The 18,012-nt window shown below is 42.8% G+C and overlaps 1 protein-coding gene across 2 annotated transcripts in view; it reads left to right on the top strand.

The window, feature by feature from the left end:
* COL13A1 (collagen type XIII alpha 1 chain) overlaps window positions 1–18,012 on the top strand; it is a 158,496-nt gene that overhangs the window by 98,748 nt on the left and 41,736 nt on the right. For both annotated transcript variants that reach the window (XM_054983302.1, XM_054983303.1), the window contains 5 exons: window positions 6,222–6,311; window positions 7,937–7,981; window positions 8,853–8,894; window positions 12,011–12,037; window positions 12,793–12,873. In XM_054983302.1, the coding sequence (XP_054839277.1) occupies window positions 6,222–6,311; window positions 7,937–7,981; window positions 8,853–8,894; window positions 12,011–12,037; window positions 12,793–12,873 (285 nt within the window). The remainder of the gene's footprint in view (window positions 1–6,221; window positions 6,312–7,936; window positions 7,982–8,852; window positions 8,895–12,010; window positions 12,038–12,792; window positions 12,874–18,012) is intronic.

The following is an 18,012-nucleotide window of genomic DNA, read 5'->3' as shown; positions in this document are numbered from 1 at the left end:
AGACAAGGTTGCCCGTTGTCTCCACTGTTGTTCATTTTAGTATTGGAGATTCTGATGATACAAATACGACAAGACGAGGAAATTCGAGGAATAAAAATAAGGGACTATTCATATAAGGTCAGAGCATTTGCGGATGACATAATGTTAATTGTAGAGGACCCACTGGAGAACATGCCAAAAGTGATAGATAAGATCAAGGAGTTTGGAGACTTGGCAGGTTTCTTCATTAACAAAAAGAAGTCAAAGATACTATGCAAAAACATGACTAAGCAGAAACAACAATTGTTAATGGAAACAACGGATTGTGAAGTAACAAGTAAGGTGAAATATTTGGGAATTGAACTGACTGCAAAGAATATAGATTTGTTCAAGAATAATTATGAAAAATTGTGGATTCAGATTGAGAGAGACTTGATTAAATGGAATAGGCTCAATCTGTCATGGTTGGGTAGGATTGCAGCGGTTAAGATGAATGTGTTACCAAGAGTGATGTTTTTGCTACAGACAATACCAATCATCAGAGACTCTAAACAATTTGAAAAATGGCAGAGGAAAATATCAGATTTTGTATGGGCAGGCAAGAAGCCTCGAGTGAAAATGAAAGTTTTACAAGATGCAAAGGAAAGAGGCGGAATGCAACTGCCCAACCTGAGACTTTATCATGATGCAATCTGCCTAGTTTGGTTGAAAGAGTGGATGACATTAAAGAACAAGAAACTATTAGCCCTAGAGGGATATAAAAAAATATTTGGATGGCACGCATACCTATGGCATGACAAAGTAAAGGTCAACTCGATGTTCCTGCACCATTTTGTACGGAGAAGTCTATACACAATCTGGAAGAAGTACAGAATTTACCTACAAGAAGGAACTCCTTGGTGGGTGGTTCCATATGAGGTGATAGACCCGAGAGCTGTTGATAACGAACGACAATGTTTGACATACAAAGAAATAACTAAAATAGAAGCATCTAAACTTAGAATAAAGACGCAAGAGGAACTATCACCGAACTACGATTGGTTCCAGTATAGACAGATCAGAGATTTGTATAACTCGGACTCTGTAAAGGGAGGTATACGAACAGAGAATTCGGAACTAGAGCAGACCCTTTTTAAAGAGGACAAGAAAAGAATATCCAAGGTATACCAAGTACTGTTGAAATGGTATACTGAGGATGAGACAGTTAAAACACAAATGGTGAAATGGGCTATAAATTTTAATAAAGAGATAACAATGGAGGCATGGGAATACTTGTGGAAGACTACAATGAAGACAACGACATGTACAAATATTAAAGAGAATATTTACAAAATGATTTATCGTTGGTACATGACACCAAAGAAGATTGCGCTAGGGAACTTGAACACTTCTAATAAATGCTGGAAATGTAGGAAGCATGAGGGCTCCCTCTATCACATGTGGTGGTCGTGTGATGTAGCTAGGCAGTACTGGGGGGAAATAATAAGAGAAATGAGTGAAATTTTACAATTTCAAATAAATAAGAACCCAGAACTCCTGCTACTAAACTTGGGAATGGAGGGAATTCCAGCCCATCATAGGACGTTGATATTTTATATGACAGCAGCAGCCAGACTTTTGTATGCGCAAAAATGGAAAGTACAAGAAGTGCCAACTATTGAAGATTGGATCTACAAATTGCTGTACATGGCAGAAATGGACAAGATGACAAGAAAACTGAGAAATCTGGACTCAGGGCAGTTTAACACAGATTGGGAGAAGCTGAAACAATATCTGGAGAAGAAATGGGAGGTGGGAGGAAAACTGTGGCAGTTTGAGAACTACTGAAGTATAATAAAATGTAGAGGGGGGTGACTTTACCGGGGGGGGGGGAAGAGATAAATGTGAATTTATAAGCAGTTAGATTAACAGATTGATATATATATAGATATATATAGGTTAATAGATAGAATATTGATAGAAAATAATTAATGATAAGGTTTAAATATAAGGATTGAGTAACCAACAATAATTTCTTTCTTTGATAAGATTTGTATAATGCACCAAACTGAATGTACAGAAGAGTCAAATTGATTGACTATGTGATGAGCTATATAGAATTACCATAAAAAGATACAATGAGTAATTTATAGAGAATAAGTCAAATTGTTTGATTTAAATGTAAGATTTTTATGGTTTATGATATATAGGTTTATGATATATAGAAATATTTAAAACTGGAAAATGGGATAAATTGTTTATCTAAGATGGAAACAAGGACTTACAGTTTGGGTATATAACAAGAAAAGTAGTTAAGGATGTACTGCTTAGCATAATGGAGAATGTATATTTGTTTTAGATAGAGGAATTTAATAGAAGTAAGGGAAAAGGGACAAAGGGTGGGAAAGCTGTTGGAAGTCAGCAAAAGGGGGGGAAAGGGAGGGGGTTAGAAATGAAAAATTTGGGGAAAATTGAATGTAATGTAAATATAACGGATTCTAACCCAATAAAAAATTTTTCAAAAAAAAAAAGGATCAATTTGACAGGAATGACAGTATGTGGGGAAACCCTTCCTCTTAACTCACACATTTATTCCTTCTCCCTCCCTTTTGCCAAACAGAACTTTTGGCGCAAATGCGTCCTGAGAACATCTCACATATTTGTACTATCAAGTCTAGACTCTGAGAAAGCAGATCAAAGTTGTAACATCGCAGTTCATGGGAGTGAGCGGGATACAAGGTCACAAGAACTGAGAGTTTCTACAGTCCGTTAAATAAGACACCTGTAGCTTCTATAAGCCTGTGAATGCAATACAGTTATGGCATTGGTAATATGACATCAAATTACATAAGGAAACATTGGTTCAGATCAGTATCACTGGTTCAGCATGAAAATAATAGCATGGATGGGGCACAGACATGACATACCCATTTGAAGAAGGAAGTAAGATAAAGAAATCTTCTCTTTGCAGCCCCCATACATCTACAGATGTATTTATAGGCATTTATATAAATAATACAAACTGATAGAAAAGCAGGTTTTGAGAATCTCGTGGCACCTTAGAGACCAACAAATCCTGCTGTTCTACTGCAGACCCATACAGCTACCCACCTAAAACAAATAGTTAGGGTTGCCAACTTCCAAGTGTGGCTTGGAGATCTTCTGAAATTGCTACTGATCTCCAAGCTACAGCAATCAGTTCCTGCTGGTGGAAATGGCTGTTCTGGAAGGTGGACTGTATGGCATTATACCCAGCTCGGAAGCAGGCTCCCACCCATCTTGTCTTATTAAAGGGTTATTAATAGGAAATAAGGAATGGTTTTAATTAGGAAAATTGTGGAAGTAGAAGTCTGAAATTGCTCTAAAATTAACTGGAAAGAACAAATCATATATTCCCAAATGCTCGTAGGTTTTGCTCCTCAGACCATGATTTGAAACTATGGCTTATTTTGCCAGCACAAAAATAACATTGAAAAATATGTTATTTAATGTGGACATTTTTGCATGAAGATAAAAACATGAAAATACTCACAGGTTCCTTTCTCACAAAGAAGAAACAAAATCAAAATGGGGATATTTGAATTAAATCAGAAAACTTTCAAACTTTCAAACCAGACAGCTTTCAAAATGTAGTTTCTTTCTTGGAATGCAGAATAATAAGAAAAGGAAAATTCTGCATTTAAAATAATTTTTTTAGAGGTGACAAGATAAACCAGGAAAGATGGGCCTCCTGGTGCCAAAGAACCATCTGAAAACGATAGCCTTCCAGGTTCACATCCGTACTTGGCCTGGAATCTCTCTGGGTGACCTTGGGCCAATCACACACACACACACAGCATTGTTGCGGTTAAAATGGAGTGATGTAAGCCACTTTGGGTCCCCAGTGGGGAGAAAGGTGGGGTATAAGTGAAGTAAATAAATAAAAATATTGACTTCCTGGTTATTGCTTAAATGAGAGCAGAGCTACACATTATGAGTACTTTTGTGATTATTTTCCCTGAGTCCTTTCTCTTAAAAACAAAAACAGATTGCAGCTTCAGGAGTTGCAGTTTAAAGGGGCAGAACAGTATGGTGGTGAGGCCTACCACTTGTCTCCTGGACCCATCGTGGTTGGTGAAAGCCAGTGTTGATGGACTATGGGATTTTTTGGAGGCCATCATTAACAAGTCCTTGGGCTCCGGGGGTTTTCCCAGGGTGCTTAAAGAGGCAGTACTGAGGCCCCTTTTAAAAAAGCCATCTTTGGATCCTGCCGACCCGCTCAATTACTGCCCAGTCTCAAATCTTCTGTTTTGGGGCAAGGTGATTGAGTGGGCAGTGGAGAAACAGCAGCAGAGCTTCCTGAAGGAGACCTCGGCCCTGGATCCATTCCAGTCCAGCTTCCACCCAGGCTATGGGGCCAAGACATTGCTGGTCGCCCTCACGGATGATCTTCGCAGACACCTGGATCAAGGTGGATCAGCGCTGCTGATTTTACTAGATCTCTCGGCAGTGTTCGATATGGTCGATTATGACCTTTTGACCCACCGCCTCGCCGACATGGGAATACAGGGGATGACACTACAGTGGCTTGTCTCCTTCCTCCATGGTCAGGGACAGAGGGTGGCGCTTGGGGAGGGTTGTCGTCCCGCCACCCACTAGTATGGGGTGTACCACAGGGGCAATAGTTCCCCCGCTATTGTTCAACTTCTATATGCATCCCCTCACCCAGCTGGTGCAAGGTTTTGGGCTTAGGTGTTGTCAGTACACTGATGACACCCAGCTATATCTGCTGATGGACGGCCAGCCTGGATCCGCTCCAAACACCTTGGAGCATGCTTTTGAAGTCGTGGCTGGATGGCTGCAGTGGAGTCGGCTGAAGTTAAACCCCCTTGAAAACAGAGATCCTGTACTTGAGTCGCAGGAATGTGGATTCAAGACTCTGGCTCTCTGTACTCGTTGGGCAGTGCTTACACCGGCCCCAAGAGTTAGGAGCCTGGGGGTGATTCTGGATGCCTTCTTGAAAATGGAGGCCCAGATCATGACGGTTGCCAGGTCGTCGTTTTTCCATCTTCGACAGACCAGGCAACTCGCCCCCTATCTCTTGACTCATGACTTAACTACAGTGGTCCAAGCAATGGTCACCTCTAGGTTAGACTACTAAAACGCACTCAATGCAGGGCTTCCCCTGAACCTGATCCGCCGGTTACAACTGGTCCAAAATGTGGCAGCATGGGTCATCACCGGAGTGCCTTGCACTGCACATATAACACTGGTATCGCGCCAGCTGCATTGGTTACCCGTTGAGGACCAGATCAGATTCAAGGTTTTGGTACTAACCTATAAAGCCCTATGCGGACTGAGACCGGCGTATCTATGGAACCGTCTCTCCCTGTATGAGCCCTGGAGGATGCTTCGATCCAATGATAAACAGCTGCTACTGGTCCCTGGCCCCAGGCAGGCCTGTTTAGCATTGACCAGAGCCAGGGCCTTTTTCGGTCCTGGCTCCAACCTGGTAGAACGCTCTGTCTAAAGAGATCAGGGCCCGGACGGATTTGCTATCCTTCTGCCGGGCCTGTAAGACAGAGCTGTTCCACCAGGCATATGGTTGGCGCTCTGGGCCTCCCTGCTGGCCACCTAGAGAAAGCTGTGCCCCTACAAAGGGATATCTACCACCTAGCCTTTGCCATATATTTCTAGAGGTGGTTGGGTGGTGGTTGATGATGAAATCTGCTGACGTATGTTTTTCAAAACCTGCTGCTGTATTGCTTGTTGTGTGTGTTCTTTTTTAAATATTTAAGATGTTTTATTGGTTTTAAATATATTGCATTTTATATTATTCTATTAATTGGAATCTGCCCTGAGCCTGCTGGTGTGGGGAGGGTGGAATACAAATCAAATCAAATCAAATCAAATCAAACCAATCAATGTAGTTTAGCTCCATAGTGATGGCTTTTCTGAATAAAGAAATGGCAAACTTTAAGTGGTATATAAGAAAAGACATCTTGTGTGTTGTCCTAAAGCTTTAGAATACAGTCAGTAATGGTTTGAGAATCACAGCTATTCTCTATTTTATGTTAATATGGTTATAATAAAAATTGGTTTTAGTCTCTTAACTTTTTTTTTCTTCATTAGAGCCTCCTCAGATTGTGAGGCACTTAAACAGACTTGTCATATCCCTAAATCCAGTTCTAGTAGTACTGGTCCTCTCTGATAAAGCAACAGGAAACATTCCTTTCTCCATTGCACAGTCCAGAATTTTTTTTAACCCTTCCTTTCTCTTTTAGGGTCTTGATGGTGCAACTGGAGTAAAAGGTGATCAAGGGATGCCAGGGCCCCCAGGACTAACAGGTCCCATAGGACTTCCAGGTTTAACTGTAAGTTATCCAAAGAATGCAGTATTGGGAGGGAGGAGTCAAAATCACTGACAAAGGCAAACATGTCACACACTGTACGCTACTGACATCAACCTATTCTGAGTTCTTTGAAGACGAAAAGTGGGACATGTATTTTAAAATGTATAAATTAAATCTTTAGAATAAATACACTTTAAGGAATCTATCTTGAAATAACACATCAATTGCCATTTTTAAATGTGATGATCACATTTTTTAATTCAACTGCATCAAGAGATTTTGTTGTAAAATTAATCACAGGGAGTATGGTCACTCATTTTAAAGCAGCTGCTAACAATACTTGGCATGTATATAGCATGTTTTAGGAGTCTGAAGTGCTTTATATCCATTTTCTCAGGACAGCTTACAATAGCCCTGGAAGATAGGGCAGTACTATTATCATTCCCCCCTAGCAGAGAAAGAAGAGAAGATGAATATGACAGGAAAAGTCGTTCACTTAAAATCGCAGACTGGTGAGGTCATTGGTAAATGGAGATTTTAATCAGAAAATTCACTGCATCAAATTCAGTAGGTGTTTATAGTTTCAGCATTTCAGTGAAACCTGTTAGGTTGCTAAACAAGCTGCTGCCAATACCATCAATATTTGCTCTCCCGAGTATAGGTTGTATCATATTTCTCTAGCAGAAAACATTGTGTGTGTGTTCATACAAGTGCTGTAGCAGAGAGAGTTCTAATCAAGTGTGTGTTAGGATTGTGACATTTCTAATAATACGAGTATGACTTTGAGTATGACTATTGGGTATCCTCTTTGTATGAACCTTACAAATGTAGTACATTGTCTTATATAGAAAGATAATTTTCTGAACTCTTCTGACACACTCAAGCCAATCGGCAATGATAATTTAGGGTGGTTTCATACCATTTTACACTGCTGCAGGATCTCTTTTCCATCTTCAGCTGCTAGCAGAATTGAAACACTGGTTTCACACTGTAGTTAATATATCATTGTATTCCCTGTAAAAAGCCATATCCACAGCCAAGACCATACTAAATGCCTACTCAGAAGTAAGTCTATTTCAGCAGAAATCCTGCTTGTCCCTTCATTTTTCCTTTTGTACCTTTGTTTCCACCCTAATAACTTTCTGTTTGCTGGTTCTCTTGTGGTATTCATGAATAAATGGCTAGTTATCATCGGGTCTTGTTCATGGTGGGGGGAGGGTCAGGTACTGTTTCTTACTTTGCTGGAAGTCAAAGTCATTGCTCATAAATGTTTTATTTTATTGTGTATGATCGTTGTGTGATTACAGAATAATCCTTTAAATGGGTCATTGGCATTTGCTAATCATAAAGTGCAAAACAATACCTATACAAAGGCAGAAGAACTGATTAGTTTCAGCTTATTCATGAACACAGCTTCAGGAAAGAGCAGAAAGTAATTAAGTTGGAAAGAAAAGGAATAGATGGTATTTTTAAAAAAGTCAATAGCCCTAGGGAACTTCAATAGGCTAGTATTGCAATTGCATTTTAATTTTTTTTAATGTTACAATTCAAGTTTGAAACAGAAAAACAACACAGAAACCATGGAATGCAACAGGTTGTTTATGAAGTCATCTGGGTTTACATTATGATGCTTGTTACATTAACAGGGAGAGAAGGGAGAACCTGGAGCGAAGGGAGACACTGGGGACTCAGTAAGTTATCACTCTATTTTTTATCCTTTAATAAAAATTAGGTTTGGGGGATGTTACAAAAGATAGATCACCTTATGATAGGCTTGGCTGATAGTGTCTATTACAATTTCTTGAGCTGTGATCCTCAAATTACCAACTCCAAAGTAGTTCCACTGAACTAGGGTGCAACACAGACATTTATTTTAAAAACATCCTGCCTTTCCACGGAACGCTCAAGGTGACTGACAGTAAAATCCAACACTAAATTGTCCTTGATAAAAATTACGGTCAGCAGCATACAGTTATTACAGTACACGCAAAATTAAAGGATTTATAAACACAGATCTGTCCCACTCATGTAGAAAGATGGAGTTGATTTTTAACCCCAAACGGAGCAGGCAAGTAATGAATGAAATTCACTTCCCCGCCCCTTTCCTTCATTTTTTCTCCCTGCAACCCTTCTTCCTGAGCACTGCAGCCAAGCACATTTCAGTACTAGTTCCTGGGTGAAGGGAGGTGGGGGCACAGACACTGGAGAGGTAAGCTGCACAGGAGGAAAGAGTTACGCACTCTTCATGAGTGAGATTCCACTCATTTGTTTCTACATGATAGAGACAGAAATTAGTTCAAAGTTTTTGCCATCATATCTAGAGTTCCCTAGTGAATGGTTTAAGTACTGTATTGGAGATGGCAATTCTAAGTATATTTTATGGGAAGTAGGTCCCAGGGAGAACTTGGTAAGACTTTTGTCTGAGTAAACATTCTTGGGATCGTCCTGCTGATTTCATTTACATCAGGTCATTCACATCTCTCATACTCTTCCTTTTCTGAAAGTTGTAAATTACGCTTTTCTCATGATGGCAATGATATTTGTTTTCTATTCTGCATCTAGATAACAGGGCCACCAGGGCCACAAGGACCACCGGGAACATCGGTAAGTACTATTTGTAATATAATGCATTATGAAGATAAAACAGGCCAACTTACCTATTTTACCTGTCTGTCTGTCTTGAGCCTTCTCTGCATAGTCAACCTATTCCTGATTTTCTTAGCAGTCAATCTACAAGCACTGGAATCGGTTTGGGTACAGTTTTTCTACATGCCTGCCCTCCCTCTGCATTATAACAGTTGTGGAGTTGGTTTATTCCTTCCTCTGGTGCCTTAAATAATCAAGAGTTTCAAGTGAGGGTGCTGCATCATCAGTGGCATCGTTGGTGGCATCACAGCACCCATCCTTTTTTATTTGTAGTACATGCTTAAGCCCCCCCCCAACTTTTTACATGTTTAAAAAAAAACATCAATTTCAGAATGTTATAACGTTCTAACAATGCAATAATAGATGCATCAGCTTCTCTGAATCCCCAGCTTTCATTTAAAAAAAAAATCAAGTCTCTAGCCCCTTCCTTTGTGGACATATAAGGAAAAAGGCATATCTCCGCAATGAAAGGGGCTAGAGACTTACTTTTTTAAAATGAATGCTAGGAGTTCAGAGAATTTGCTGCATCTATTGATACAGTATTAAGTTGTTATAACATTATGACTTTAACGATTAAAATAAAGATAGAAAGTGAAACCAGGAGGAGGAAGGAAGGCAGAGGGAAGGGGTAGTGGTTTGACTATGACAAACAACCAAAAATCAGAAAGTGGGTTGGAGGTAGGTGGGAGTCAGCATGACAAACAAAACCCAAAGAAACATTCTGCACAAGGAACAAAGGCAACTCAGAGCCTTGCTACAAGTGACATTTTACACGTGAAGGATAAAGGATCATTTTCGCAAGTCTTTCTGGGAACTGAAGTTCCTCTCCCCCCACCCCTTTTCCTTCTGTTCCTTCCCCTTGCTGCCTGAAGAGACAGAGAGAGCCTACGGCAACATCAGCTTTTGCAAATCGTCTTGCTGGGGGTGGGGGGGGGAATGCTCCGGAGAAAGCTGAGAAAGTTGCAGCTGCCTGCCCCAAAGATCATTGAGAGCAGGCTTGTGAATGGAGAAACGATTTGCAAAAGTTGCTCTTGCCACAGGCTTTCTCTGTCTCTTCAGGCAGCGAGGGGAAGGAACAAAAGGAAAAGAGGTGGGGGAGAGGAACTTCAGTTCCCAGAAAGACTTGCGAAAATGATCCTTTATCCTTCACGTGTAAAATGTCACTCGTAGCAAGGCTCTTCAGAATAAAAACTCCAAAGAAAACTAAAGGCAAAAAAGGTGTGTGGAAATCAGGGGATAAATCGAAGTTGTGTGGGGCCAGAACCGATGAAAAAACCCTGTGCAAAAAAGCCCTTGGAAGAATACTCCACATGAACAGATGTATGCACACTTAGAAGATTTGGAAAAATCTGATATTTATATGGACTGTTTCAATTACTTTAACCAGATTAGGGGCACGTTGAGGTGGCAGTTCTTTGTGAATCTCACTGCCTTTGTGAATCTCACAGGGAGCTAATGAAGGGAGCTTTGACTCACAAAAGCTTATACCCTGGAAATCTTGTTGGCCTTTAAGGCGTTTGTGGTCTCAAATCTTGCTCTTCTACTGCAGGCTAATATGGTTACCTACCTGAACCTACTTCAAAGTAATTTCACTGAAATAAGGGCCACTCCTGACCGTGATGCAACTCCATGTTTCACTAGGAGTGGGGATGCTCAAACACCCACCAGGGATCCAACTGGCTGGGCTGTTCAGCTGCCCATGAGAAGCATGTAACCTGGTACAGCACAATACAAGATCTCCCGTCTTGCTCTGCATTGTGTACCATATAACATATAAGGAGTGACAAACAAACAGCGTGGAGCACCTTAGCAGCTCCCCCTGCACCTCCTCCTTCTGCTGCCAGCTGGTAGATACCTCCATGCCTCTCACCACCACTCGCCGACAGGCTTCCTACCCCATGCTTCCTCTTGCTGCTGTTCAGCAGCTGCTTAAAGCTGACCATAGTGTGGTGCAGATACACAAGGCTCAGCTCACAGATGGTCACTACAGTCCAGCACTGAATGATCACCTGCTGAAACTCCCCAAAGCATAGTTTGCAGCATCCTAAGTAGGAGAACAGGAAATGTCCAAATAACCTGTCACTTTGTCCCTAGGGAAGCCCTATGCTCACAGTAATTTATATTTATTTGTTTTAAAACACAACGTTTTTTCTGTCTCTGTTATAGCTCAGACTAGTTCCACAGCTATTCTTATTGGCTACATAGACTGAGCTAAAGCATCCTACATGTCTTACTCATTACCAAGCACATAACAGGCTACTTCCACGTGGAGGTTTTTCTCTGCTTTTGCTTCCAAGTTGGAGCACCTTTTTTTGAAACATGCATACAGTGTTGTATTCTAATAACTTTTGCCTAGTCATGAGTAATATTTTTTCCCAAATCTGCTTTTTTCCTGATCTTTCAAGAAGAGTGTATTCCAAACATCCAAGCACATTATCTGGTCCGGTCAGGGAGATGCTCATTTTCTAAGATCCTACCTACATTGGCACCATTTCTTTCATCACCCACTTGTGGCTACCATTTTCCCCTATGCACCACGAGAGAGCTTTTTTAAAAAAAATTGGTAATTGTTGTATCACTCTAGCAGCTAACCATAAAAGGACCTCTGATGGCACAGCAGGGAAAAATGCAGGGGAAATGGTAGCTGATGGAGGAAAGTACACAGAACTCTCCCATGTGGAAGCTCCGTTGAATCCTTCTGCATTTGCATTTGCAGCAGCATTTGCAGCAGCAGATGCGTATTATAAAGCCTCGACAGGTTTTGCTTTTGTTTTAAATAAAAAGCAGCCTTGGGAGTTTGCAATTTTGAGCAGTAGGAAGGGAGAAAGGAACACTAAACCCTTTCTGTAACAGGACCAAAATTGCTATGGATATCAACCTGTCCTTTTGAAGATTTTAAATTCATCTCTCTATATAAAATACTCATATTGTTGTTTGTTACTGTTCTTTGATTTGTTAGCCAGTAGAGAATTTAAAAGGGCAATGACCTCTCAGCATTTGTGTGCTGATGAGAGCCAAAAATTTAAGCACAAGAATAATAAATGCTATTTTCTTGTTCTTTGTTCCAAATACAGGGTCCTCATGGCCTTCCAGGACCTAAGGTAAGGTTGCAGGGCATGGGCAGCGCAATCCTAAGGCCCGCTGTGCTGCCAGTGCCCACACGCCCACATACCTGTGGAGCTGCTTGTCTGCTCCCTAAAGACTTTCACAGGAGAGCTACACTGGTGACCAAGCCTGGCAAAGCTCGGCAAGGCCACTGCCAAGAGTGCATGCCCTGCCATTCCCCTGACAACCCTGCCAACATCCCCCATTGGTCATGCCACCCCCATGATAGGCACATGAGCGACAAGCAAAGGAGCAGCCAATGTACAGGCCATGATCCCTGCTGCCCATTGATACCCCCTTCCCCCCTGCCGGAGACCAGGCAGCTGGGGACCACATGCCCCCGTCACAGGTGCTGCTGACAACTAGTTGATGGGTGCCCCTCCAGCAAGATAGTGTTCCTTGCCTGCATCTGGATGTTCTGCTCCCACATGGCTGCTTGGAGCTCTGATTCTGAGAGGGAGATAATCATGGAGTCGTGTGCCAGCCTCACAGGAGAGTTATGAGAGCAAGCATCCAGTCACCCCACCCGATCATTGTCATTTACCACCGGTCATTGTCATTTACCTTGAATTCCACTGGTCATTGTCATTTACCTTGGATACTATCTGCTGCCTTTCAATATAACCTTATGTAGAGTTTCTCCAGTCTAAGCCAACTTACTCTCAGTAGTTTGTTTGATATGTAATTAAATAGCTGTTTAGAAATATTCCAGTGACATTTTTGGCTTTCTTCTGCTGCATATTGTCTTTAGGGAGATCCTGGCATTGATGGAACAAAAGGAGAAAAAGGTGCCCATGGAGACAAAGGAGACCGAGGTCCCCTAGGATTACCTGTAAGTATCTAGAAAGCAAGAATGACTTGAAAGTAACCGTTTGTCAATAAATTAAGTAACAAAATTTGACACTATTATAGTTTAAATGGAAAATGTCGCAATACCAGAAAAGCACTTGAAACTGCAAATAATGTTCGATTGCTTGGAAGATCTTAGGTTGGTTCCTAATTTGCCAATCTGGTAGTGTAACAGCAGTTCCACTAGCAGAATGTCATTTCCATTTGCAGAGGAGAGGAAAGTGATTGTTGCTGATTTCCCCGTCCCACATGCCTCTTCACACTGTTCCGGGGGAGGGGGGGCAGTTGACTGCTGGAGCACAATTTCAGGGGGCACAGAAGCTACAGTGGGAGGAGAGCGACAGGAAAGTTAACTGGCACAACTCCACTTGGGCTACTTCGGATCCCAAAAGAAATTTATTTTTGACCTTTTAACGTGTATTTTTACTTCCATCATAATGTGTATTTACCAGATTGAATGCCAAGACAGGCAAGAAATGAAGGGAAATAGCTTACAGAACTTTGCTCATCTATTAAGGGGAGGGGAGGGAATCTAGTATAGAGCAAACATCTGGCGTGGCCCTTTCCCCAAACAAATCTATTCATCCACAGAACTCTGAGAGTGACCCCTTCCTATAAAATCCCTAGCCAGATAATCCATTTCCTGTCTAAAATGCAGAATCCCATGATCATCACTCACACTCAAACTGAGAGAGAGATTTTCATCAGCCTAGATAAATTAAAGCATTTAAAAAGTATTCTGTTTCTTCTTGGCTAATGTATCCTTTGTGAATTCCCTTACAACCTCGGATTTCAAGTTAAGCAAGCTATACCTCTGTCCCACTCTCAGGAATTTGTGACAGTGTGCCCATCCAACATGTATTTCTATCTAATTACCCTCTAGCAGGCTACTGACAAAGACAGGATGCTGGACCAGAATGCCCTTTAGTCTCACTTAGGTGCCTTAGCCTTCACAGCTAAGCCAGAAAAAATGAAGATGACTACCACCTCCATGGTCATATATTTTAATATTTATACTGAAATCATTGCTGTGATAGTCAAAGGAATGTTGTTGTGGGGAGTTGGAATGTCTCCACAACACCACTAGGGAGCTGAGGCTGAGAAGAGTGGCTTACCCACCTGCTGAGCTCATAGAACTAGTGGGATTCTAACCGGCAGAGTGCTGAATTGCAACCCAACCACTTAACTGCTGTTTTACATCTCTCCCCTCAGTGGAGCAGCACGTGGGAGGAGGACAGATCCACCCTCCCTTATTTCTCTGTATTCCAACCCTCAACTCACACACTGATTCTTCTGTGTGGGTACCATGAGTCTTGGAGTGATCTTCCTGGAAATCAGCAGGGACTGCAGAAATGGGCCTACCAACCACTCTCTCAGCCTAACCTACCTCACAGGGTTTGTTGTGAAGAAAAAATGGAGGAGAGGACAATGATGTAAGCCACTTTGGGTTCCCACTGTGGAGAAAGGCACAGAATACTGTGCTGTGAGGTTCCAAGCCTCATCTCATCCTCTTTTGTATCATAAAGCAATTAACTCTGTGGCCAATGGCACTCAGCTCCAGCCGCAAACTCAAGGATCAGCTGGCTGGAGAAAACCTCCCTTCGTCTTGTGATGCTTCAAGGTGCTCACCCAGTATCCTAACCTACATGTTAGGAACTACTTAGAGCCTAACTAGTCAATGGCTCATCCCTAGTCCACTTGCAGAGAAAAAAAACACCTTCCAAACAATTTGATGGAGACTCAATTAATCCTTCACTGTAATATTAGGTGGTTGGATGGGCTGGAAGGAAGGTTCAAAAGGCGTGCTAATTTGGGGTAGTTGTTCTTTGGCCCTCAGTGATTGGCTGGGTGCTCAGGCATCTGGCCCAGTCTTGTTCCATCAAGAGCCTTGAGCTCCATTTCTAATAGAGGTAAGGGCAGTTATGGCCACTAACTTATTCAGCAGGGGATGGCACAATCAGGTTCATCTTTGTCTCAAGAATCGTCATTCCATGTGGTCTCTGGCTTCTGTGAAACAGATTAGCTAACTCCAGGCATATTCTGTGTTATTTTTTTAAAAAACCCTCACCATCACTCTTGCAGCCCCACTAATCATAGATTTGCAGCTGCCCTATCCTTCTTCCCCCTTGTGCCAATTATCAGCTCTTTGTTAGTAACAGCCCAAGGGAGAGTGGAGAGTGGTAGCATCTCAATAAAGAGAATTCAGTTGACCATGCACCATGTGTTCAGCCATTGCTATTGCACAGGATTCAGTGGCATAGACACCAAAATAGCAAGAAATAAATCTAGTAAAGGACCTGAAGCAGCTTTAAAAGAAATATTGCCAAACATTGCCACATTGCTTGGAGCCTGATAATGCAGAGAGCTCATCCTGTGCACCTCTGTAATTGTGTTGTCGTTGTGTCTGGACTTTGTTGTTACTATCTGCATTCAGTACACTGTGATGACAATATGTATGTCTTTGTTTAATAAATGTCAACATTTCATTATGGTTTTAGCATGATTTACACAACTGTGCCATAAAGTTAAATGACTTTAAAAATTAAGAGAGAGTAAATTCACTAGAAGAGTTCAGGCATGTTATCAACAGAATGTGAGACATAAAGTATGCTAAAGTGTGGTGGTGGGTTTTGCTGGACCAAATCATAGGTGGGAAATACAAAAATTAACCACTTAAATAGCTTGTCACAGATCCAAAAACACAGTGAAGCTTGATCAGGACCAGAGAAAGAACTGCCCATCTCAAACAAAAAATTACTAATAAAATATTAGTAATAAATATAGTTAGGTGGGTAGCCATTTTGATCTGCAGTAGAACAGCAGGATTTGAGTCCAATGGCATCTCAGAGATTTTCAGAGGGTAAGCTTTCAAAAGTCAGAGCTCCTTTCTTCAGACATGATACTGACGAAGAGAGCTCTGACTCTCAGAGGCTAACAGACTGAAAATCTTGTTCATTTCTAAAGTGCCACTAGACTCAGATCCCACTGTAGTAATAAATATATTGGTAATAAACATATTAGTAATAAATGTATTACTCCCTAACCTCTTTTAAGCAGGATTTAGAGATTCCTAACAACTAACTTGCCACTACCTCTTGCTTCTCCAACCCAGAAGTCTGTGTTTATAGTATGAGTGGGCAGCCAAGATCATGCATAGGAATTAAGGCAATGTGCCTCAAGCCAAAACAACTTTATTACTACAATATACAACTCTAGAATAAATACAGTTCCAGGATCAGAATGCAGACTAAGAAAAGAAACATAGCTAAGTTATGTGAGACTCAGTGATCCTGAGAATCTGCCCTCCCTTTCTTACCAAAAGTTTTCAAATATGTGTATGTGTAGAGTGGATGCTGGTCCTTCTGCATAGCTTCACATGCAACCACACATACAGTTCGTCTTCGTCCTTCTGTGCAGCCCCACATTGGGCCTGCGCATGCGCAGGCCGGCCGCAGAGAGATTTTTCTAGCTTTTAAATATGTTAAAGGGGACGCTCGCGCCTACCGCGCATGTGCAGTAGCGTTCCCGCCAAAATGCGGCTGTTAGGGCGAGCGTCCCCACCATTCCCTCAGTTCTTCTTTCGCCGCCGTCGAGAGAGGTTCCTTCTAGCATTCATTTTGTCTATCAGTGCTCTCAAAATGTCTCAATCTTCCCTCTTTAAGAAGTGCCAGCACTGCGGCACGAAGATGACCCAGTCCAATGGTCACAATCTCTGTCTCTTCTGTTTGGGAGAGGGCCATAATGTTCCCAAATGCTCCATCTGCCAAGGGTTCACTCCTAAGGCGAGGAACGATAGGGATGCCCGTCTAAAAGCTTTTTTGTGGGAGTCCAACCTTCTCCCTCCTAAGGCCCAACCAGGGAAACAGTCCAGGGAGAAACCTCAATCTCCTGCTGCCTCGCCTGTGGCTTCAAGATCCTCGGATCCGACAAAGCCCCCCTTGGTTCCGGCCAAGTCTTCGTCCCGATCGGTCTCGAGTGATGGAGGATCCCGTTCGAAAAAGTTCTTGGCTTTGGATCCGTCTGCGACTTCCAGGGCTTCTTCGGAGTCCCCGCCAAAGAAGGCTAAGGCTAAGACGAAGCACTTAAAGCGCTCATCGTCTACTAAGAGTTGTCGGGATAAGCCCTCTGCACACTATTTCGGAGGAAGAGGTCTTGGAGCTTCTCAACATACCCTCGCCTCCTTGCACGCCGATCCCCGACAATGTTGGATTTCAACTGGAACCGGAGGCTTTTGAGCAGTTGCTGCTTCCAGAGCCCGCCTTCCCAAGTCTTTCAGTTCCGACCAGTCATGCGGTTCCGCCTCATCTCCTCTCGGCTCCAGCCACTCAGGCGGTCCCGCCTCATCTCCTCTCGGTTTCGACTAGTCAACCGGTTCCGTCTCACTTTCTGCAGTGGTCACAACAACCCTCTCTGGCCATTCCGCCGGCTCTTCCTCCCTGCCAATCCGTTCCGGGGATTGGGAACTTGGCCTCCTGGTCGGATTTTGTGGCCTGGCTCCAGTCTGCGGTGGGCGCTTTCCAAAGTCAACCTCCGCCTGCGCAACTTGCCTCGGCCGAGCCTTCGACTTCTGCTGCGATTCCGCCTGCATTGTCGGTTCCACCTGCACCTCGGCCACCAGCTCCATCTGCCCCTTCGGTTCCGGTGGCATTCTCAGTTCCGTACCATCCTCAGGAACCGTTGCCGGAATTCTCCGCTTCGGAGGAAGAGGAAGAGGCTTGTCACTCCGATGTGTCGGATCTGGCGTCTGACCCGTCACCCGAAGAGACGGTGGGTGATACGCGATCCGCCTCTTCTAACAACAACTATCGGTTGTTCGCAGAACAGATGTGCTGTATGGTGACTGCCTTGGAACTGGATGTCTCCACATCCACTACCAAGCCTAAAAGCAAAGTTTTGGAGGCTTTGTACTCTGGTTCCCCAGCTTCTGTCACTTTCCCTCCGGTCGAGGACCTCCTGGATATTGTCCACTCCCTGTGGCAAGCGCCTTCCTCCATGCCAGTCACTTCTCGGAAGATAGAGAAGTATTATAGGCTTAAACAGCAAGACTGCCCGTTTCTCTTTAGCCACCCTAAACCATCATCTCTCGTGGCTGAGGAGGTACAGTCGCGCTACCATCATGGCT

This window comes from Eublepharis macularius, chromosome 6 (assembly GCF_028583425.1).
Source record: "Eublepharis macularius isolate TG4126 chromosome 6, MPM_Emac_v1.0, whole genome shotgun sequence".
In the NCBI taxonomy this organism is placed as follows: Eukaryota; Metazoa; Chordata; class Lepidosauria; order Squamata; family Eublepharidae; genus Eublepharis; species Eublepharis macularius.
Note: the sequence above shows the minus strand (reverse complement) of the source record. Positions and strands in the feature narration are given on the sequence as shown.